Here is a 23,650-nt window from a genome sequence, read left to right as displayed (position 1 = left end):
GGTTTGGGCAGCGCCCAGATACTAGCTTCCCAGAGACAACAACAAAAGGGAGGTAACCAATGCCCAGGTGGGTGCTGAAAAGACATCTCCAGCTATTGTAACTCCTCTATTGGACAATACAAAGACTCATTCCCAGCAACACCAGGGGTATTGCTTCACACTGAGTCAGCAATGCCCACCCAGACATGCCTGGATTTATACTCTCCAAGCACGTGAACTAAGGGTATAAAAAAGAACATGGGCCTCAATGTTCGGCCTTTCCTTCCCCTTCTACCTATGCCAGAAGCAACAAGGACACTGAGAAGACCCAAGGCTCCAACAGAGGAGACTGGCCCAGGTTTCCAGAGCTGTCTCGTCCATAGGACAAGGTGGGGGTAGCTACCCCAGGCCCCATGCTTTTGGGGCCTGGCATGGTGGCTCCCCCCACCGTCCTAATGACAGGAAGGAGGAGGATTATCTGGGACAGGGTGCAGCGGCAGACAGAGGCACACAGCAGCAGCAGCAGGGACAGTGGGAAGTGTTGCAAACTCCTTCCTCCCACGCACACGATGCAGAGCAACTGGCAGCCTACTCCATTCTGCAATGGTCTCCCAGCCCGCTGAGGCAGGCTTCTGTGCAGCATTAGGAAGTGACCTCCACTCCCAGCTGCGTATGGTGAAGCAGAGCTCAGTGGGCCAGGAGACCACAGTGGAGCAGCGCAAGCTCCCACTTACACTCTGTGGTGAGTTGGGGGGGTGGGGAAAGAAAGGCAACCCCCTGCTGCTGCCGCCGCCATCTGCTGCTGTGCCCTTTCCCAGGTAATCCGCAGACAAGCTGGTCAAGGCAGGGGTCAGGAGGCAGGGTGAGGCGGAGCACGTGGGGGTCATACAGGGCCCTGTGCCCTGCCCCTTCCCACTGGATGGCCCTGCAGGTTTCAAAAGTGAAACCTGTGTATTATGAACTGCAATATCCACTGGGTGTGCGGAAAACTGCTGAATCTAGAGGTTGCTCAGTCTCAGAGCTGAGAGTTAGAACACTTGATTATAATTTTATTTGTTTTGGTAATGACTTTTTTTTTTTTTTTTTTTTTTTTAAAACTTATCACTTTAAAACCTCTTTCGTAACCAATAAACTTGTTTTACTATTTATCTTTACCCATGAGTTTGCCTGTGGTGCTTGGTAAATCTACTTAAGTACACAAAGTGATGCATATCCATCTTCCAGGGATGATAGGGATAGCTCAGTGGTTAGAACACTGGCCTTGTAAACCCAGGCTTGTGAGGGGGCCTTTCAAGAATCTGGGGCAGATTAGATTTAAAATAAAAAAATGTCAGCAATAGGTCCTGCTGTGAGTGAAGGGGACAGGACTCGATGACCTCTCAAGTCCCTTCCAGCCCTATGAGATATGATAAGATGTGAACCAAGCAATACAATTGCATTGCTTACAAAAGGGTTTTGAGCAGCGCGAGATGGAATGTTTCTGAGGTGCAAGGCTCAGAGCTGGGGTGGGGTATCTGACTGGTGCTCTTCTCTGAGATGAATGGCAGAGAAGTCCCACTGCCCCCAGCAGATCACCCCACTGCCCATTTCCAACATGCCACCCCCACTTTAGACAGCTTCATCCACAAACTGTTCTGAGTTTCATTTTTAGAGAAACTATCATTTGGTTTTAAATCTTCAGCCATTTTTGACTCACGTAACAAAATACACCCAACTCTTGAATTTTTATTTTTGACGTTACCTGACCTTTTAAAACAGTTAGCCCTCAAATAGTTATTTCCAGGTGAAGAGCAACTGCCTGCCTGTAAACACAGTTCTTCAAGATGTTGTTAGTTATGTGGATCCCACTTTAGATGTGGATGCATTTGTGTCCATAGGACTAAAGCCTTTAAGCAGGAGCCACACCTGTGTCATATATGCCTTTTGCCCTCCCCCTAGGGACACAATAGGCAGAGCAGCCATAGCCACCTTAGTTCCCTAATTCAAAATCCCAGAAAAGCAGGGTAAAGTGAAGGCCAAGGGATCCAGGGGTTGACAACTTCCTGGAGAAGCACACTTAGTACAAAGGTTAAGTAACTCCTCCTTCTTCAAGTAGGCACGCCTGTGGATCCGATTTCAGACAGATATAAACGGGGACCAAGCCAGGTGAGACTGAGAAGTCCTGACTGACATTAATAGAATAGAGACCGGAACAGTGCCCTACAAAATCTGGCATCTGATCTTGCAGCCAGGCCAGAACCACAGTGGCTTTACAAACTAAGGGGATTAATTACATGGAGCTGCCCTGCAAGTTTCAGATACAGTGGTGTTCCTGAAGTATGCTGGAAAAACAGCCTCTGAGCTAGTGGAGTTAGCTTTAGTATTTGGAGGAAGAGATGTAGCAGACCGCTGATAGCAGATTGGAATACACTATTAAATCATTTTTATTTTTCTGTGGGATGAAATAGCTTGACCTTCTGAAGCACTAGAGGGGGCAACCAAGGGACAGAAAGAGTATTTAGTTTTGTCTATACCGGAGAAACAATACATAGGCTAGGCTACCAGAGCTAGCAATAGTCCAGCTAGCATGGGTAACAGCAGCAGCAAAAGTCAGCACAGTGGAAGCCAAGAAGGTACTCAGGTTCATGCTTGTTTTTTATTACCCATGCTGAAGCATGCACTATTCTGTCTTTACTTGATCATTATTTGTGCTCGCTTGCTTCACGTGACCTTGGGTACGCTGGAATGCACAACTTTTCTATGTAGATATAGCCTACGTCCCATTGAGACAATACAACAAGCTCCTTGAAATAAGGATCTAATGTGGGGAATTTCTTGTTTCTCTGAGAGAACTGTAGGTTGGAGTAGGAAAAAGAGGATTGTGAAACTGATTGTGAAATTTTTATTTGAAACCTGAATCAAGTTTTACTTTCTCCCATATCTCTATGAAATGTCACTGTAGTGAGGTGATGTGGTCCCACGCCCACTTCGAAGCAGGCAAAGCCTTCTCGAGGCCTTGGTGGGGGGGGGCACACAACCACCCCCATGTCCCCTCTACCCCAAGACTGACACAAGAGTCAGGACAGGACCCAGGGCTCATCAAAAGGGTGGCCTCCAAGCTGAGCAGAAGGCCATGGCTGGGCTCATGGGAGCAGGAGCCAAAGGCCCCGCATATGGCTGACTGACCAGCCAGAGGGGCATAGGGTAGCTTAGGGTCTGGGCCTGAGCTTACCATCCTGCCACTTCCCTGGCTGACAGCTCTACAGTTACGTAAAGAACTTTAAGTTCACTGACCTTTCCAGATGCTGTAAAGGCAACTAAGAAGGCCACACTGAGAATAAAATGGTGTAGACTAGACTATTCAGAGAGGTTCCCTGGGGGTTCCATGAGGTTTGTAAGGCCAATATGAAGATTGTACCTAAGAAGGGTACTCTAACTGATAGATTAGAATTCATTATTGTTGAGATTGCTGCAAAGTGGACTTAGGTAGAGCTAAAAAAAAGTTCAGAGGGCTTTAAATAGAAAGGTTACTCACCGTAGTAACAGTGGTTTTTCGAGATGGGTCCCCGTGGGTGCTCCACATTAGGTGTTGGGCTCGCCCGGCGCCGCAGATCGGATCTTCCAAGCAGTTTCTGCCGGACCGCGCACGCGCCGGTGCGCGCCACTCCCTTGCGCGCTCCTGGCCACGTGTGCGATCCGGTCCCCGCCAGTTCCTTGACCAACCGCCTCGGATGCTCCTGCAAAACACTAAACAGAGATCCGAAGCGGGGAGGATGGGCGGGTAGTGGAGCACCCACGGGGACACATCTCGAAGACTCACCGTTACTACGGTGAGTAACCTTTCTTTCTTCTTCGAGTGTCCCCATGGGTGCTCCACATTAGGTGACGACCCAGCAGTAACCCAAGATAGGAGGTGGGTAATTGGATTATGTGCAGCTTGTCCCTGAGAGGACCGCTGTCGAGAGACGGGTATCCTCTTGGAATACCCTGTGAAGGGCGTAATGTTTGGCGAAGGTGTCATAGGATGACCAGGTTGCCGCTCTGCAAATGTCTTTTAGCGCAACGCCCTTGAAAAAGGCTGTTGATGCCGCCACCGCCCTAGTGGAGTGAGCCCTGGGCGTGGCCAGTAAAAGGAGTCTTTTTGAGTTCGTAGCACATTTTTATGCAGGATACGATGTGCTTCGAGATTCTCTGCGAAGAGAGACCTTCTCCTTTTGATTTGGGAGCGAGAGAGACTAGGAGTCTATCCGTTTTCTGGAAGGACTTGGTCCTGTCTATATAGAAGGCTAGCGCCCTCCTCATGTCCAGGAGGTGTAGGCGGGCCTCTTTGTTAAAGTTATGAGGCTTTGGATAAAACGAGGGTAAAACAATAGGTTCGTTAATATGAAACTCAGAAGAAACTTTAGGAACAAAGGCTGGATGCAGCCGTATGGTTACCGCCTCCTTGGAAAAAACAGTGCAGGGTGGCGTTGCCATAACTGCCGCAAGCTCGCTCACCCTGCGAGCTGACGTGATTGTGAGAAGAAAGGTCGTCTTTATTGTAAGGAGGCGGAGGGAAACCGTGGCCAAAGGCTCCAACGGTGGTCCCGTTAGCGCATTAAGCACCAGGTCCAAGTTCCATGAAGGTGGAAGCGGTTTCCGAGGGGGGTATAGGTTTACCAACCCTTTGAGGAACCTGGTAACCATGGGATGGGCGAACACTGTGTGCCCTTCCTCTTCGTGTCTGAACGCCAAAATGGCGGCAAGGTGGACCTTTAACGAGGATAGTGAGAGTCCTCTCTTAAGGTCCACTAAATACTCTAATATTACAGGTATAGGCACCGAAAGGGGGGCTAGCTGTGTGGTAGAACACCATGCCATGAAGCGAGTCCATTTTTGCTTGTAGGTCTTCCTGGTGGAAGTCCTCCTGCTACTTTCTAGGACTTGTTGCACTTCCTCCGTACATGTGCTCTCTAGGGAGCTGAGCCATGGATTAACCACGCTTGTAGTCGCAGGCCTTGGGGGTGCGGATGCACTATGGACCCCTGGGCTTGCGTGAGCAGATCTGGCGCCACTGGAAGGGGCATCGGTGGACGGTCCGACATGCGCAGGAGTAGGGGGAACCATTGCTGTCGATCCCACGTTGGGACTATCAGGATCATTCGGGCTCCTTCCCTCCTGGCTTTCTGCAAGACTTTGTGGATCAGCACTGTGGGAGGAAAAGCGTAAAGCAGGGGGCCCCTCCAGGAGATCGCGAATGCATCCCCCAGAGACCCCCATCCCAGTCCTGCCCTGGAGCAGAATCTTGGGCACTTCTTGTTGTGTTGAGTGGCAAACAGGTCTATCTGGGGAAAGCCCCATGCATGAAAAATCGGTCGTAGCAGATCGGGACGGATCTGCCACTCGTGCGTGAGTGCGAAACGCCTGCTCAGCTGGTCTGCCTTCACATTGTGAGCGCCTGGTAAGTACGAGGCTTTCAAGGTTATATTGTTGGCGATGCACCAGTTCCACAACCGGACTGCTTCCGCACATAAGGCACGGGACCGAGCTCCTCCCTGCCGATTTAAATAAAACATGGTGGAGGTATTGTCTGTACTGATCCCGACTACTTTGCCTTGTATATGGTCTCGAAAGTCTCTGCAGGCGTCAAACACTGCTCTGAGCTCCAGTATATTTATGTGCAGTGACTGCTCCGTGGAGGACCACAGCCCTTGCGTCACCTCTTCACCCATGTGTACTCCCCACCCTATGAGGGAGGCATCTGTAGTAAGAAAAACAGATATTTGTGGTTGTTGGAAGGGTACCCCTGTTAGCAAGTTCTCGGGGTTTACTCACCATTGCAGGGATTTGCGCACCTCTGTTGTGGGCGACACCACCCTGTGAACAGTGTGTGCTGCCGCTTTGTATACGTTTGCCAGCCAGTGCTGCATGCTGCGCATGTGTAACCTGGCGTTCTGTACTATGAACGTTGCCGCTGCCATGTGGCCCAGCAGCTGTAAGCACATCAGAACCGGCACCGTAGGGCTGAAGGTGATGACTTGCACGAGGAGCCGATGGCCCGAAAGCGAGTCTCTGGTAGATACACTCTCGCTGTAATAGAATTTATGCCTGCCCCTATGAACTCTATGTCCTGTGTGGGGTCTATCTTTGATTTTGCCAGATTGATAACCAGGCCGAGCGAAGAGAACGTGCCTGCTGTGACGCGTATCATGCGTAGTACCTCTTCCTTCGAGGCCCCTTTGAGTAGGCAGTTGTCCATATACGGGAATATAAATACCCCGTCTGTGCAGGTAGGCTGACACCACTGCCAAGGGCTTGGTGAAGACTCTGGGGGCCGAGGAGAGGCCAAACAGTAGGACCTTGTATTGAAAATGTTCTTTGCCTACCATGAACCGGAGGAATCGTCGGTGAGCCGGATGGATAGTTATGTGAAAATACGCGTTTTGTAAGTCGAGGGCTGCGAACCAATCTCCATCGTCCAGTGCCATAAGGATGGAGGCGACTGTGATCATCCGAAAGCGTTGCTTGCGCAGGTACCGGTTGAGGCCTCAAAGATCTAAGATGGGCCTCCAGCCTCCTGTCTTTTTCTCCGTGAGGAAGTAGCTTGAGTAGAACCCTCTCCCCTGCAGTTGCTCCGGCACTCTTTCCACTGCCCCTATGAGCATGAGATGGTCTACCTCCTGCTTGAGCCTCGCTACGTGGGAGGCCTCCTGGAGGTGGGGCCTGGGTGGAGGTCGTGGAGGTGGGAGCGACTGGAAGGGGATGGCGTACCCCATGGCTATGATCTCCAGCACCCATTTGTCTGTGGTGATCCTTTGCCACTGGTCGTAGAATGGTTGGAGGCAATGGTGGAATAATTGCTTCGGATGACCTTGTGCGATGGTAGTGATGGCGCAGCCCTGGATCTGTGTGTCAAACTTGTGGCCTTTGGCCCTGCCCCAAGGACGCACGGCTCTGTTGGGAACGCCGCCTGGGAGTTCTGTACTGCTGGTGCTGTTGATGTCGCCCTTGCTCGTAACCCCTGTGGTACTGGGGACGCTGTTGCTGGTACTGGTACCGTCTTTGTTGAGGGTAGTACTACTTCTTTCTGTATGGAGGGGTGTAAATCCCCAGGGTCCTAAGTGTGGCTCTTGAGTCTTTACTGGAATGAAGGACCGAGTCAGTTGATTCAGCAAACAGCTTCTGCGAGTCGAAGGGAAGATCGACTATCTTTGCCTGCAGACCCCTCGGTATACCCGAAGTCTGGAGCCAGGACTCCCTTAGCATCACCACTGCCGTAGCTATGGAGCGTGCTGCTGTGTCCCCAACATCCAGGGCGATCTGAACTCCCATCCTCGAGGCCGCGTAGCCTTCTTGCACGATGGCCTTGAGCACCGGTTTCTTGTCCTCTGCAAGCAAGTCCATGAGGGAGGTTAACCTAGTGTAGTTGTCGAAATTATGGTTCGCTAGATGCACTGCGTAACTTGCCATTCGCAACAGTAGGGTGGAGGAGGAGTAGACCTTTCTGCCGAATAGCTCTAGCTTCTTGGCATCTTTGTCTGTTCCCCCTGTCTTGAACTGAGATGTCTTTGATCTTTGTTGCGAGGACTCCACCACCAAGGAATTTGGTTGTGGGTGGCTGAACAGGAACTCCATGCCCTTCGCCGGCACGAAATATTTCTTATCCGCTCTCTTGTGGACAGGCGGAATAGTCGCGGGGGTCTCCCATTTCATAGTGGCGGACTCCAAGATTGCTTCATCAAGCGGTATTGCTATTTTGGAGGAGGCCGGAGGTCTCAGATTTTTGAGGAGTTTATGGTGTTTCTCTTGCACCTCTGCTGTCCGGATGCCTTGCGTGAAGGCCACCCTCTTAAACAGCTCTTGAAACTGTTTGAGATCGTCCGGAGGATGGACGTCCCCCAAGGCCGTAGCCTCGTCCGGGGAGGAGAGCGAGGAACCACTAGGATACGCCTCTCTGGACCCTTCCAGTTCCTGTTGGTGATAGTATACCCGCTTGCTGGAATCTTGTAAGGGAAAATCTTGGGGTTCCATAACCAGTTCCCCCTGAGATACTTGAGTCTCTGTCCCCGTTTGCGATTGCCCTCAGGGATATGGGACCGTCTGTGGGGATCTTTCCCTGGTAGACTGCCGGGGGTGTCTATGCCCCGCATGATAGGGGTGACCATGGCAGCATGGGCACTGTTCTTGGGAAGGTGACCTGGACCACTCCCTTGGTGCATACCCCCTGTGTCTGGGGGAGCGAGATCGTCGAGAGACCTGGGACACTGGAGAGAGTGATTTGTGATAGTATTCCAGCGGCTCAAACCCCAGGAAGGGTGAAGGTGGTCCCAGCCATGGCGAGGCTGGTTGTAAAAATGGAGACGGGGGCTCCGGGTAGGCTAGGGGGGACCCCTGTCTTCTAGTTGGAGTCTGCAGCATAAGCAGAGGGCTGAGAGAAAGCAACTCTGCAGCCCTGTCTGGAGAGGGGCTGCGGTGCCTTGTTTTGTGTGCAGCCTTCCCCCTCCCTTGCGGGGGTGGCTCTGCCCCCTGATGTGCAGGGGACCTCGGCCCCATCCGCGCTGTGCTCGGCACGCTCATGGGCGGTGCCGCGCAGGCGGTGTCCTCCGGTGCCTGCAGGCTGTGTGCCTGCGCGCTGTGCACCGCCGGTTCCCTGGGGGTCAGTGCCGCTGGTACCAGCGCTTGTTTAGCCGCCGCCCTGCCGGCGGTGTGGGGCGGCTGTTTGATTATCGGAGGCTGAGCCGCCTCCACGTGGCTCTCCGTGCCGCCGCCGATCAGCTGTTGCTGCAGCTGGGAGCTGTGCGCTCCTCCCGTCCCGCTCGCTGTTGCTGCCGGCAGGGATCGGGCTGGGGAGACTTTCCTCCGTTTTTGCGCTGATGGGGTGAGGGAGGCAGCTTTCCTTTTATGGGCCCCGGAGGGTCCCTCCTGCTGCGGCCGCTCCGGCACGTCTGGCTGGAGGGCCTTGTTGAAGAGCAGCATTTTAAGCCACATCTCCCTGTCCTTCCTTGCTCTGGCTGTTAATTTTGCACAGAAGCAGCATTTCTGCGTGACATGGGACTCCCCAAGGCACCTTATGCAGTGACTGTGCCCATCAGACGCTGGCATTGCCTCTCGGCAAGACTCACATTTCTTGAATCCTGAAGAGGACATTGTTGGTGAGTCTTTTAGTTGTTAATGGGGTACTTAGCACCTTCTCTGTGCTGTTTTCCCCCTCTCCAATAGCCTGCCGCGCCAGGAGGGCTAATGGCCCTAGGCTCCTGGCCTCCGGTGCTCCGCTTGTTACTAGGACTGGACTGAATGCCGTCCCGCTTGTTGTTTCTTGTTTTTTTGTTTTGTTTTGTTTTGTTTTTGAAAATAACAACTGGCTAACTGAACAATAGACTTAAGAACTTGAAAACTTTAAAGAAAACAATTAAAACCATTGAATACGCTAACTTGGCCATAGCCTAGTCGGATTCCGTCTGCAGCCGACGGCGGTTAAGAGGAACTGGCGGGGACCGGATCGCGCACGTGGCCAGGAGCACGCAAGGGAGCGGTGCGCACCGGCGCATGCGTGGTCCGGCAGAAACTGCTTGGAAGATCCGATCTGCGGTGCCGGGCGAGCCCAACACCTAATGTGGAGCACCCACGGGGACACTCGAAGAAGAACCAGAACGTACCACAGGATTTTTTGGTATAAGGCACCTGCAATGTGTCAAAGTTGTGTTGGACTGCCAAAATTAAAAATCCTTTCCTGTTAGAGGAACACTGGACAGAGCTTTCTCTCCTCTTTGCAGAAAATTCTCTTGTATGTTTAAGAAGCAGTTCATCAGTAGCACCCCATCAGCCAACGTCTACAATCAGCTACCATGATCCTGGTTCCATAAAATTCTTGTAAAATCTGTGAGTGATATGGGAGGAAGAACAGACATCCTGAGATGTGTTTGCCAGAACTGAGTCTACTAATATGTAGATGTCAGAATAAGTAAAGGCAGCATCCTGTCCAGTTTTTGCACACCACTCTAGGAGAGAAAGGAACTGGTAGAAATGCATGCACAAGCAGCTTGTTTGAAGCATGAAGAATAGATATTATGGATGCAAGCATTACCATCTTGAATGGGAAACAGCAAACATTTGTTCAGTCTTCCCCACCCTGGGGAAAGAGGGGTTTCCATCCTTCCCCAGCTCTAGCAAGTACCACTTCCCTGATTTTCCGGGAGATGCCCACTCCATAGCTCCTAAGCAAAGCACAGAAGCCACTTATTTCTTGCTTAGTTGCCGGGTCTCTGAAGAGGGTCAGAGACTGGGAGTGGGGAAACAAGTGAAACTGCAATACGGCTTCCATCACCCATCTATTAGTTACAGAAGCAGAAGCTTAAAGATCGTGGGAGGGGAGGAGGAAGCTGGCATCCAAAAGGTAGGCTATGGGCTGATACCTGAGTAGTTAAAATGTGCATCATGATCCACCCATCCATCAAGCCTGTTGTCTGGAAGCAGATGAAGGCTGACGTGCAACTGAGGAACACTGTCACCTCCAACAGATCCATGGCTTTTTTTTGGGAGGGGGTTGGCGGGGAATGGTTACTCAGAAAACCCTGGCTGAGGATAGGAACCTTTTGCCTGGTTTATCCTTGATATTTAGGAGAGTTCACCTATTTGGGGTTGTAGCCTGGATGCCAAATGAGTAGAATGTGGCCATGAACTTCTCCAGGGAGTGTAATGTGTTACCCCTGTGTGCATGGATTGTCTTCCCTAGAAGAACAAATCTTCATTTCTACACTGCGGTTCTCTCCAAATTCCAGAGGTCTGTAGCCACAAAGCTCTGAGCATTGAGGGTGTGGCAGACATTACTCTCAGGATGTAGGTAGGAACCAAGAGACAGCTATGACTGCTCTGCCCTTTATAGCCTTCACGTGGGAGGGCACATGTGGCTCAGATGACATTGATATTCAAAGACTCCAACATTGTACACATCAGGGATCACACTCAGACTGGGATCCACACTGGCACATACACAAAGAATTTATTTTCTACTTCAGTTTCAGGAGATGCACTGCTTTTTGCTTCCTGACCTGCCCACTCACAAGTGAGGGAATAGTGAAGAAGTATGAAGAAAAATATTTCCCAGGATAAACAACAAGACCAGATGCTCACTATTTCACTCTGGCTGTGTCTACACTACCTCCCTCCTTCAAAGGAAGGATGGTAAGTAGGGTGTTGGGAGTTTACTAATGAAGTGCTGCGCTGCATATGCAGCACTTCATTAAGCAAATTCCCCCCTGCAGCTCACCTGCCAATACATTTGAAGTACCAGGGCCGGCGGCATGCTAATGAAGTAATGAATATGCATTTCAGCACCTCATTAGTATTCTTTGATCTGGCCATTAGCATGGCCATTTCGAAGTTTTTGGGAAGTGCAAATGTAGCCAGTGTCTTATGAAAGTGTCGTTAGATGACCACATAGCTGCATGGCCTATGTCCTGTAACAGCACTCCCTTTAGAAAGGCTACTGATGTCATCATCAATCTTGTAGAATGGGCTCTAGGTGTTCATGGGAGAGGCCTCTTTTGGATAGAATAACATTGCACTGTATATGCAGATATGATTCTAGATATATGCTACGATGAAAGAGGCAATCCCTTTGACCTCTGAGCGATAGATAAAAATAGCCGGTGAGATTTCCTAAACGACACTGTTCTGTCTGTGTAGATGGATATTGCCCTTCTGACATCTAGCATGTGTTATTTGGCTTCTGTAGGAAAGGCAAGAGGTTTATGATAAAACATAGGGAGGACTATGGCTTCATTGATGTGCAGTTGGGAACACAGAGGAGGGGTGGGGTCGTAGAACTACTTTGTGTTTGTGGAAAACGGTATGCTGTGGAGAGTCAGTCAAAGCAGCAATCTCGCTTACTCTACAAGCTGATGTTACATCAACTAGAAACAGGGTCTTCACTGTTAGCATGGCTAGTGAACATGTGGCCACTAACTGCAATGGTGGTCCCATCAAGGTATGAAGAACAAGTTCCAAGTCCCAAGCAAGAAGTATGGTTTTACATGGTATTGTCACCTGCCTGTGTATGTGATGTCTGTTGGGCGTGTATACTGAAGCCAGCCAATATCAAAGGCACTGGAAATGTAGCCAAGCATTGGGGACAACAGAAGTAGTGCTACCATATGGCCAAGGAGGTGAAGGCATGTAAGAACAGGAACTATAGGGCCGATGGTGAGCTATGATATAAGGCTCCTTATAGCCTCATAACATTGGAATAAAAGGCAAAGCAGTAGCAGTTGTGGAGTCGCGTCGAACTCCTATGAAATCAATGACTGTGGTAGGTTCTAGAGATGATTTGACAATATTGATGAGGAAACCTAGAGACTGTAGAAGCCGTCTTGTGGACTGTACCATGCCTCTTGTGAGAGGTCTTGAATGAGACAGTCGTTGAGATACAGGAACATAGTGACACCATGCCATCTGAGGTGTGCAGCTGCTGGTGCAAGGATTTTGGCGAATACCCTGGGGCAGTTGAAAGCCCAAAGGGAAGGACTCTCTACTGACAATGATCTGACATAAGGACAAAGCGCCTTTGAGCAAGGTGAACGGTGACGTGGAAACAGGCATCTTGAAAGTTGAGGGCTGCAAACCATGATCGTGTGGTCATCTTGAAATGCTGTTCGTGAATATATTTGTTCAGCTGCCATAAATCTAGGATGGGTCACCAACCTCCTGTTTTCTTTTCTGTCAGGAAGTAGTTTGACTAAAATACTTTCCCCTGATGTTGTTCCGGAACTTCTTCTATGGCCTTGATATGAAGGAGGTGCTGTACTCCCAGTAAGTTCTCATGGGAAGGGTCCCTGAGAAGGGATGGGGAAGGAGGAGATGTTGGAGGAAGAGAGAAAAGAAGGACAGCATATCCCTGGGCAGTGATGTCTAAAAGCCAGCTGTCTGTGGTTATGGACGCCCACTGGAGATAAAAGGTGTGTAGGCGGTGGTGGAATATTTGGGAAATCTGGTGCACTGGCAAGCCTTAAGACCAAAACTTCAAACCTGGTACTTAAGAGGCAGGCTGTGCCACTACGTGGTTATTCAGGGCCCTGTGCCTCTGATTCCACAGCCTGCTAGCATTATGTTGGTATGACCTGTAGGACTGTTTTGTAAAGGATTGATCTTTATATTTGTGATACGGGGTGTATTTTCTTTTCCTGAATGGGGGAGTGTACATCCCCAAAGTGTGAAAAGTAGTGTGTGTATCTTTGCTGGAGTACAGGAACTCGTCAGTATTTGCCACAAATCTTATCAAATGATACATCATCTACTTTTGCCTGAAGTTCTTTTGGAATGCCTACTGCTTGCAGTCATGAGAACTTTCTCACAACAAAGGCTGTAGCTATGGCTCTGGCTGACATATCAGCAGAGTCTAGTGCCACGTGCAATGCTCCTTTAGATGTAGTGTAACCTTCTTGAACTATAGACTGAAGGATGGGTGTCTTGTCTTCATGAAGATGATGAATCAATTGAGTGAGTTTGGAATAACTGTTGATATCTTGATTAGCTAGAAGTGCTGTGTAGTTGGCTATATGCAATTCATGTGTCAAAGATGCATGCATCTTTCTATCAAATAACTAAGCATTTATGCTCCTTATCAGGAAGGTTACTTCTATATTGTGGTGTTTTTGCTCTCTGGCTGCATCCACCACAAGAGTTGGGTTGTGGGTTTACGAATAGAAAATCCATGCCCTTTGCCAGGACAAAGTACTTTGTGTTGGTCTGTTCACTCACATGTGTAACTACAGCTGGATTTTGACACGCTTTACCTGCTACCTTCATTATAGCTTCAATTGAGCAGTAGGGCTACTCTGGCCCAAGCAGGTGGTTGTAGATTTTTTAGACACTTGCGTTATTTCTCTGGCATCTCTGTTAGGGTGACGTCCTGACTAACTGCCAGCCTTTTAAAAAGATCTTGAAACTGTTTTAGGTCATTGGGAGAAGGATGGTCTATAGGTGTGAGATAACAAAGATTTAGCCTTTGGCGAATCCAGACACAACTGAGATTCAAGAGGGTCCAACATGTAACTAAGTATCATGTAACTGTACCTCCTTCTCATGGTATGAGGAAACAGATGTGATAGCAGATGGCTGGTGCTGTGCCCTAATGGGACTGCAGCAGTGACAGGTGATTGATGTGATCAAGATCTAGAATAGTAAGACTTTTGGGGTGTTCCACTTAGTAACAATGGTGATAATCTGAGTAGTAATGCAATGCACGAGCTGCACGTCGGGATGAGTGCTAAGAAGAGAAAACACTCCTGTGGTCACAGTATCTATTAGGCCTAGAGAACTCTGGTGATGTGAGGGCGTATGGGAACAAACTAGCAGGTCTGGGTGAATGAGATCGACATCTGGCAGTACGTGAGGGCAAGGTGATTGGTGAGACCTAGTGCACTATAATGAGAATGTTCATCACCCACATTATCATTATGGTGATAGGACAGTATGGGAGATTGTGAATGATACCTCAGTACCATGATCTTGTGGTGAAGCATTGGCTGCACTCCCATGAAGGAACTTCGTTGGATTTTGCCCTAGCCTTCTACCATGCCAAACACTGTCCTGGTGAAATATGGGACCATGACTGTACAGGGGTTTGTTGTTGTTGATCCCCTGTGGCCGAGGGATGGCACAGCACTGCGTTGCTCCAGCCCGGGAGTGGTGCTTGTCTCATTGGCTCCACTTGGGCGCTCAGCATGGCAGCCGCAGCTTGGACTGCTGGTGCTGGCAAAAGAGATCGCACACTCGCCTTCAGCGCTGTCAGTGCCATTGAAGCGGGGAATGAAGCTGCTTTATGCGAAGGGCAACTTTGTGAGTAGCGCCCGAGGCATCTTTGGGCTTTTGTATGCCTGATGTGCCTGATTTATCTCCCGTGCTCACCCTAGACGAGAGGGAGAGTGACAGGGAAGGCTTAGACCTTGCCTTTGTCCTCACTGAGGAGGCGGGAGAGTCCCTGTCAGAAGGGATATTCTCCACATTATTTGGTCTGCCCAGTGCTGGCTCAGGAGAGTCTTATTAAAGAGGAGCATTTTTAAACACAGCTCCCTGTTTTTCCTTGCACTGAAGGAACGTATACACTCAGCGACAGTCTGAGGGGGCACAGGACCATAGCATTTAGAACACTTTTTGAATCCTGGTGAAGCAGACATAGTTGATATGACAGAGATTCTTATTCTCTTTTCTCTCTCTCTCTCTCTTTTTTTTTTTTTTAAACAGAAGTAAGTGGACGCATCAGTGTACTATGTACAATCTAGATTGCCACTATTAACTGAAGAAAGGTAATTCTGAATAAGAAAAAAAAAATACATTTCTAGTGTCTAATGAGACTAACTAAAGAGATAATGTGAAGAAACTATAAACCTAAATTTTTCTAAACAACAGGAGTGAGGACAGAGAGGTTGAACTCCATCTGTAGCCAAGGATGGCAATGAATGAACTGAGGAGAGCACTGCTACGTGCACAATCCCTGGTGAAAAAGTGACCAGCGCACACTGCAACTGCACGTGTGGCCCCACTTTGTGCTGCTATGAGAAGTGTTGGATCTGTGGTACTAGACAAGCCCAACACCTACTGTAGGGCACTCACAAGGACATCACTTGAAGAAGCAGCCTAGAAATTTAAACTCAAGATTAAAAAGAAAATCACCAATAAAATAAAAAAATCACATAATGAAGATCTTCCAAAAATTGTTAATTCTGCCTGTTCTATTGCAACACATGCACTCATCACACCGTGGGGGTAAGATGGACACATTCTGATGAAAAATGTTATAGGAAAATAAAGAAAAAGCATGTGCATCCCTATTAAGTGATGGCTCACAAATGTAAACTATCTGTCTTTGTCTAATCTTCAAGAGGTTTGAAACCAGACAGGAGTTACAGGTCTATTTTACTCTCATACTGATACAACATTTACACTTTTACAGAGTGAACTGTCCCAAACAAACGTCCCTAAATAAGATTACTTTTCGGGAGGAATGTAAAATTTCTAGCAAATACCCAAAGATATTAAAGCATGAAAAGTTCACTCTACCACTGTAAAGACAGGTACAATGCAGTTTAAATGTTACAGCAATGTACAATACACTTCTTCCTCCGTTTTCAGAATATCTGGTGCAATTAAATATGCTTACTTTGTGGCTAATGTAGTCTTTGGATTATCACTTGCTTCCTGGCCCATGACATACAGGCATGGAGTGAAAGTTAAAATTAAACTTATTCTGTAAACCTGGGTCATTTCCATATTTTCTAATACTAAGGGAGATAGGGAAGGCATATCAGTAACCCACGTTGTTGTCAAAGGATGACAAAAAAGTCTCTGATGACCTTTTACCCTTAAGTCACTGATTATTTTTTCATTTTTGTATTTATATAGTTACACTTTTTCTCTCGTACTATCTCTAAATACATTATCGATGACGATTAATCAATTAACTCACAACTAACTCAAAATTAATCACAGCTTTAATAAGTTTCATTTAGTATTCTATTGTTTAACAGCATAATTAAATATATGAAAATGACTACATTTTCTAATATATATTTACAGTAAAAGCTTGATTATCCAGCATCCCCGGGGGAACAGGGATTGCCGGGTAATCAACTTTGCTGGCTAGTCGAGCAGGGCCATTGGCCCCGCTCAGCTGAACCTGGTGTGTGTGGGGGCGGGGGGGAGGGGCACCGCTCCTGAAGACTGGAGGGGCTGCCACACTGCTGCCAACTCCGTAACTGCACACCTGGCAGCGCAGCTGGCCCCACCTTGCCCACGTCAGCCTAGGGAACTGCCCCACAGCAGCCAGCCCCAGCCCAGGGAAGCTAGACCTGCTCAGCTGATCCCAGCACTGGGGAGCCTCTGTGGTAGCTGGCCCCAGGGCAGCTGTTCCAAGTGCCAGGTAATAGATTGTGATGGTTATCTGAGTTCCGGATAACATGGCATTTACTGTATTTCAGTTACAACAGAATACAAATTGTACTGTGCTAACTTCATATTCTTTTTATCAAAAATATTTGCAGTGAAAAATGACATACGAAATAAATAGTATTCTTCTATTCGCCTTGTACAGGTACTGTAATGCAATCTCTGTGTAATGAAAGAATAACTCACAAATTTAGGGTGAGATTGTTAATTAACTGCACTCCAAAACAACGTAAAACTTTTGAGCCTACAAGCCCACTCATTGCTACTTCTCTTTCAGCCAATCACTGAGACAAAAACGGTTTACATTTATGGGAGATAATGCTGCCTGCTTCCTAGTTACATCACCTAAAAGTGAGGGGAGGGGAAGGCACCCGCATGGCACTTTTGTAGCCAGCACTGCAACATGTTTACATGCCAGATACGCTAAACACTGAACGCCCTTTCATGTTTCAGCCATACTTCCAGAGGAGACGCTGCCATGCCGATGATGCTCATTAAACAAAAACGCATTAATTAAATTTGTGAGTGAACTTCTCGGGGGATAAACTGTATGTCTTCCACTCTATTTTACCTACAGTCTCCCATATATTTCATGGTTAGAGCTGTCTTGGCTAATGACACAGCACAAGATCTTCATTTTAAGAACAACTTTCTTTGTGTTTCGTAAAATTTGCAGCAAAGGTTCCCATGTGACATGTTGAGGTGTGGAGCATGCTTATAGAAGTCTTACAAGAGTACTACTCCAGTGTGTACTACATAACCTGAACCACCAAATAAGCAAAATCATTTATCTACTGGTGGCATCTGACTCAGATTAAAATGAACAAGCACTTGGGTGCGTACTGCTCTGGGTCGTTAGTTAGAACCTGTCATCAGCGGGTCCTCTGGAATGATGGTTGAAACATGAAGGACATATGAATCTTTAACACATCTGGCAAATGAATATTTTGAGAAGCCAGCTACCTCAATGTCATGTGAGCATCTGTTCTCACTTTCAGGTGACCTTGTAAAATAAGAACCAGGCAGTATTTGTTTTCACAAATGTGAACATACATATTTGTCTGAGCAATTGGCTCAACAAGAACAGGACTGAGTGGACTTGTAGGCACTACAGTTTTACACCTTTGGTTTTGAACACAATGATTTTTGTACATAATTCTACATTTGTAAGTTCAACTTTTATGATAAAAATCTTGTTCTACATTAGGTGTAATGGCAGAATTGAACAACACTATTTCTTTTGTTTTTCACAGCACAAATATTTGTAATAAAAATATAAAGTGAGCCCTGTCCACTTTGTATTGTGTCAACTGAAATCAATCTACTTAAAAATATAGAAATCATCCCAATTACGGTATTCTATTATTAACAGCACCATTGAGCAGGATTCTTTTCAAATCGCTTGGCAGCCCTTACGCACATGCAATCAGAACTGCATCTCGCATCAAATTAAAATACTTGTGAATTGCCCTGCATGACTGGAAAAAAAACCTGTACGAACAGCTCAGTTAAGTGTCAGGAGTTCCTGTGAAACTACAAGCTCTGCAGAGATTCTGAGGAAAACTGTAAGGTGTTTTGTCAGTCTCCTTCTTCCCTACGTTGTGAAAGCTTCATTAAGGTGGCAAAAGCAGAAGAGAATGTCGGGTGGATTTGAGAAATTTGCAGAGTAGTCCCCTTGAAACTGCTATGTACATTTTCCTAGCCTACCCATGCATGGCACTCTCTCCAGCTTGCTCCTCAGATTATTTCTTCCTCATAGGACACCTCCCCCCTGCACATCGCGGTCAAGAACATCTTAGCCGTATGGACATATGAACTCTACATAGCACATATGTATGAGTAAACCGAAGGCCACCATTACTAAAAGACCTCTTAAAACTAGCAAAAAGGTCCTAGTTCTTAGCAACTCCCTTGAAGCCTAATTCAGAATGAGGCCAAGCAATGCAGAAAACTTGAATAGAATCAATAAAGTGGTCCCAAAAATCACTTTCATTTTTTGAACTCTCTACTCTCTAAAATGCCTCATTCACTTTGTTTTAGACATGTGAATTCTCTCCTAGCATAAAATCATTCACAGGCATTGGTATAGTTTGGGCAAAGTTGAAATGAGTTGCGTGTTTATGATGGATTGTTTGCTTCAGTATTAGCTATAAGGAGACTTGCTGCTACACAATTCACCTAGGCAACACACATTAGATGGCCATATTTAAAATCTCAGAAATCTGCTCTCAGCTACCGGCTGTCACATTAACACCTAAAACCTAACATGCTTAGGTGGGGTTTTATTGTTTTGTGGGGGTGGGCAGACACATCATCTTGGAAAAGGAGAGTAATAATACTAAACCTGGGGTGAGAAACTCTTGGCCCGCAGTCCAAATCTGGCCCAGGTCTTCCCTGGATCTGGCTCCAAGGCTTGGCACACCCGTCCCCAGCAAAAGACCACAGTGGGTGGCAGGTGTGGAGCCCTGAGCCTCGCAAGCCAGAGTCAGGCCAGCCAGAGCTGGATCCGGCCGATGGACTCTGTTGGGGCACAGGAAGTAATTCTATACAGCCACACTGCTGCCTGCTACTATTCCCCCTGCCTGGGAAAGGGGAGGAGGAGCAGCAGTCCTGCCTAGAGGCTTTATCCTGATGCTCTGATTGGCCAGGGTTCAAGCCAATCAGAGCAATGGAGGGCTGTACCTGGGAGATGGGGGAGAAGGTACAGAACCATGTGCATCACAAGGATACTGCACAGGTAAGCTGCACCCGTAACCCAGACTCTGTGCCTCTAGACTGTTCCTGTGCCCCCACTCCCACCCAGCCCCCCGCCACCTCCACTTTGTTCATGCCTCTTCCTTCCTAGCCCTTTCACCACCGACCTCCTCCCTCCCTCCCTTCCAGACTCTACAGCTCGTGCCCTTCTGCACCCTTCCCTCTCACCCAAATGCCACACCCCCAGCCCCCTCCTGCACCCCATTCTCACCCAGACCCCACACTCCCAAGCCGCTCCTGTACCCGCTTCCTGCCCAGACCCCCTCAACGCTCAGCCTGCTCCAGCACCCTGCCAATTGGATCCCACAATTCCTACCCCATTCCTGTACCCTCTCTCCTGCCCAGACTCCACACTTCAAGTCCATATCCTGGCAGTCCCCTTCCGCACTGGACCCCTAATTTTTGGCTGGACTCCAGAGTGGCCCACAAAATGTACTTGCCCCCCCCACCCCGGCTCAGAATTTGGTATGTGACGGGAATGTCTCCTATTTGTTTTGTTCTTCAGTCGGGGGGCCACGTCAGTGAGGGGTTTACGTTCATTGGTTTCTCACTTGCATGGCCTCCGACTGATTTTTCTGTGGGTCGGTGGCCCCCAACCCAAAAAAAAGTTTCCCCACCCCTGTACTAAAGGGAAAAAGTCATTAAACAGCAAACATATATAAAACATAAAACTGCCTATACTGGGTTAAACCAATGGGCCACATACCCCGGAATCCCATCTTCTGACAGTGGCCAATGGGAGATGCTTTTTGGGGGGGATGAACAGGACAGGCAATTACCGAGTGATTCATCCACTGCTTCCCAGCTCCATCAGCTCACAGTTTGAGACTAGGGACAGTGTGAGCATGGGGTTGCATCCCTGACCATCTTGGCTAACAGCAAGTGATGGACCTGTCCTTCATGAACCCATCTGGTTTTGAACCCTGATACATTTGTGGTCTTTACAATAACATCCCAAGGCATGGCGTTCCACAAGCTGACTATGCATTATATAAAGTAACTTCCTTTTCTTTTAAGCCTGCAGTCTGTCAATTCATTGTTACCTATACCACAACCAATGCGTACACAAAGAACATCCCAATTTCCCTTCGTGACAGCCTACCGTGCCTTTATCCTGAAGGCACATCATTAACGTGCAGACATCTCCTGTTGCTTGATGATTCACCAACATCATGGCTTCATCTTCTGAAACTACTTTAACATCATCTCCCCATTCGACTACTGTTAAAAAAAAAAGGAAAAAGTGTAAAGCTTTAAATATGATCAATTTTTAAAAGTTACTAGAAGTCTTACAAATAGAAATCGACATGCTGCATGCCAATTTAAACTGGCACATAACTCAGGACAATCATTAGGTAAGCAATGCCATTTCCCCAAGCAAAACAGGAACCTAGTTTGTAACACTTAATCAGTAAGCACTGTAAAAGCAACTGAAATGATCTATTGGAGCATACAGACACACAACAAATCTCTTTTTAACATATATATTTATATATGTAAGTCATGATAGATTTGGACATTCCATGCCCACTACAACTTTTGACTCATCTTTCAAGTTGAGCACTTTCCCCTAGTTTGATGTGCATGTTCAGAGAATGAGTTGCTCAAAGAGCAGGAATTGTTAGTCATTGTTTACTATAGCTAAGACCAAAAATTATGAGTTAAGAGTGGTCACAGGATGTTAACCAGCAACTGTGGCATCAAACTTTGCAAGAACAAACAAGAACTACATAAAGGCTATGTCTACACTAGCACGCTATGTCGAAATAGCCTATTTCAACATAACAATATCGAAAAAGGCTACTTCGACGCGTATCGTCTACGCATCCTCCAGGGCTGGCATTGTCGACGTTCAACGTCGAAGTAGTGATGGAGAATGTCGAAAGGAGCCATCCTGGAAGGAAATGTGGAGCATCCACACACACAAGTGCTCCCCATCGAAATAAGGGGCCAGCAAAGCCCCAAGCCACTCCCTTAAAGGGCCCCTCCCAGACACACACAGCCTGCACAGCACGAGAGCCACAGAGCTGACAACAGGTTGCAGACCCTGTGAACGCAGCATGGACCCCAGCTGCAGCAGCAGCCGCCGCCGCCGCCCTGGGCTAAGGGCTGCTGCGTGCAGTGACCACAGAGCCCCACAGGAGCTGGACAGAGCATCTCTCAACCCCTCAGCTGATGGCTGCCATGAAGGACCCCGCTATTTCGAAGTAGCGGGATACTGATCATTTACACACGCCCTACTTTGACGTTCAACGTCGAAGTATGGCGCTATTTCCATCTTCAGATGGGAATAGCAATTTCGATGTCTAGCTGCCTAACGTCAATTTCAATGTTGAAATAGCACACAGCACGTGTAGATGTGACGTGCGCTATTTCGAGTTTGTGCCGGCTACGTCTAAGTAGCCAGCTAGTGTACATGCACCCAAAGAGATCAAAAAGCAGGCATCAACTTGCAAGGGCCACAAAGACTGGAAGGTAATAAAGAAGTTCTCTTACATTCAGAAGGAAAATATGGTGGGGTTTTGTGCAGCTTTGCCCGCTACCTCATGAATCTCTTACTTGGCTGATGCATAGATCAGTTTTGACATTATTACAACACAGAGACATTCACCTCTATCATTTAGTCCTAAAGAAGTTAAACATTATCTTTAGCATGACAATCCATGATGGACATCAGCAACAGCTCTCTCACCACAGTCACAGAAGGGCTCACCACATAGTAAATTGTGCTTTTATTACTCTTCCTCACCTGCCACGTGCACAGAAATTGAACTAAGCACAGCAACAAGACACCTCTGAAGACACAAAGCAGTACTCAGAGCATTACATGGATTTCCAAACCCTACAAAAAGGGCACCTTTTGAAGTTTATGACCATCTCAGCATGCGATACAGTCTCTCATGACCTTCTTAATAATAAACTTGGGAAATACAATGTGGATGGGGTTACTATAAGGTGGGTGCATAACTGGCTGGATAACCATTTGTAGTGAGGCTTTAGTTATCAATGGTTCATGGTCATGCAAAAGGGCATAACAAGTCAGCTTCCTCAGTGGTTAGTTTTCAGACCGGCTCTGTTCAGTATCTTCATCAATGGTTTACAAAATGCCACACAAAGCATGCTTATAAAGTTTGTGGAGAGGCTGCAAGTATTTTGGAGGATAGAATAATAATTCAAAATGATCTGGACAAACTGGAGAAATCGTCTGAGGTAAACAGGATGAAGTTCAATAAAGACAAAAAGCAAAGTACTCAACTTAGAAAAGATTAGTTGCACGCACGCAAAACAGGAAGCGACTGTCCAGAAAGGAGTGCTGCAGAAAGGGAAGTAGGGGTCAGAGTGAACCACAAGCTAAATATGAGTAAACAGTGCAACGCACTTGTAAAAAAAGCTCACATCATTCTGGGATGCATTGGCAGGAGTGTTGTAAGCAAGACACAAGAAGTAATTCTTCTGTTCTACACTACACTGATTAGGCCTCAATGGCAGTACTGTGTCTGTTTCAAGAAAGATGTGGATAAACTGGAGAAGGTGCTGAGAAGAGCAACAAAAGTGACTAAAAGTCTAGAATACATGACATACGAGGGAAGACTGAAAGAATTGGGTTTGTTTGCTTTGGAAAAGAACACAGAGGGGACATAACAGATTTTGAGTACCTAGAAGACTGTTACAAGCAGAAGGGAGAAAAATATTTTTAACCTCTGATGACAGAACAAGAAAATATGGGTTTAACTTATACCATGGTAGGTTTAGGTTAGACGTTAAGAAGAAATTTCCTGTCAGGGTGTTTAAGCACAGGTATAACTTGCCTGCGCAGGTTGTGAAAGTTCCATCATTGCTGGTTGTGGAACCTCCATCATTTAGAGCAGTTTACACAAATATCTGTCAGGGATGACCTAGCTGATGCTTGGTCCTGCCACGAGTGCAGGGAATAGGACTTGGTGACCTCTAAAGGTCCTTCCAGTTCTATTATTCTATGATTATATTATTTAAAAGGGAAGAAAATAATGTTGATGTC

The 23,650-nt window shown here is 47.4% G+C and overlaps 1 protein-coding gene across 2 annotated transcripts in view; it reads right to left on the bottom strand.

Moving 5' to 3' along the window:
- LPGAT1 (lysophosphatidylglycerol acyltransferase 1) overlaps nucleotides 1–23,650 on the bottom strand; it is a 164,189-nt gene that overhangs the window by 84,406 nt on the left and 56,133 nt on the right. For both annotated transcript variants that reach the window (XM_074990010.1, XM_074990009.1), the window contains one exon: nucleotides 20,735–20,853. In XM_074990010.1, the coding sequence (XP_074846111.1) occupies nucleotides 20,735–20,853 (119 nt within the window). The remainder of the gene's footprint in view (nucleotides 1–20,734; nucleotides 20,854–23,650) is intronic.

Source organism: Carettochelys insculpta, chromosome 3, assembly GCF_033958435.1.
Source record: "Carettochelys insculpta isolate YL-2023 chromosome 3, ASM3395843v1, whole genome shotgun sequence".
NCBI classification, from domain to species: Eukaryota; Metazoa; Chordata; order Testudines; family Carettochelyidae; genus Carettochelys; species Carettochelys insculpta.
Note: the sequence above shows the minus strand (reverse complement) of the source record. Positions and strands in the feature narration are given on the sequence as shown.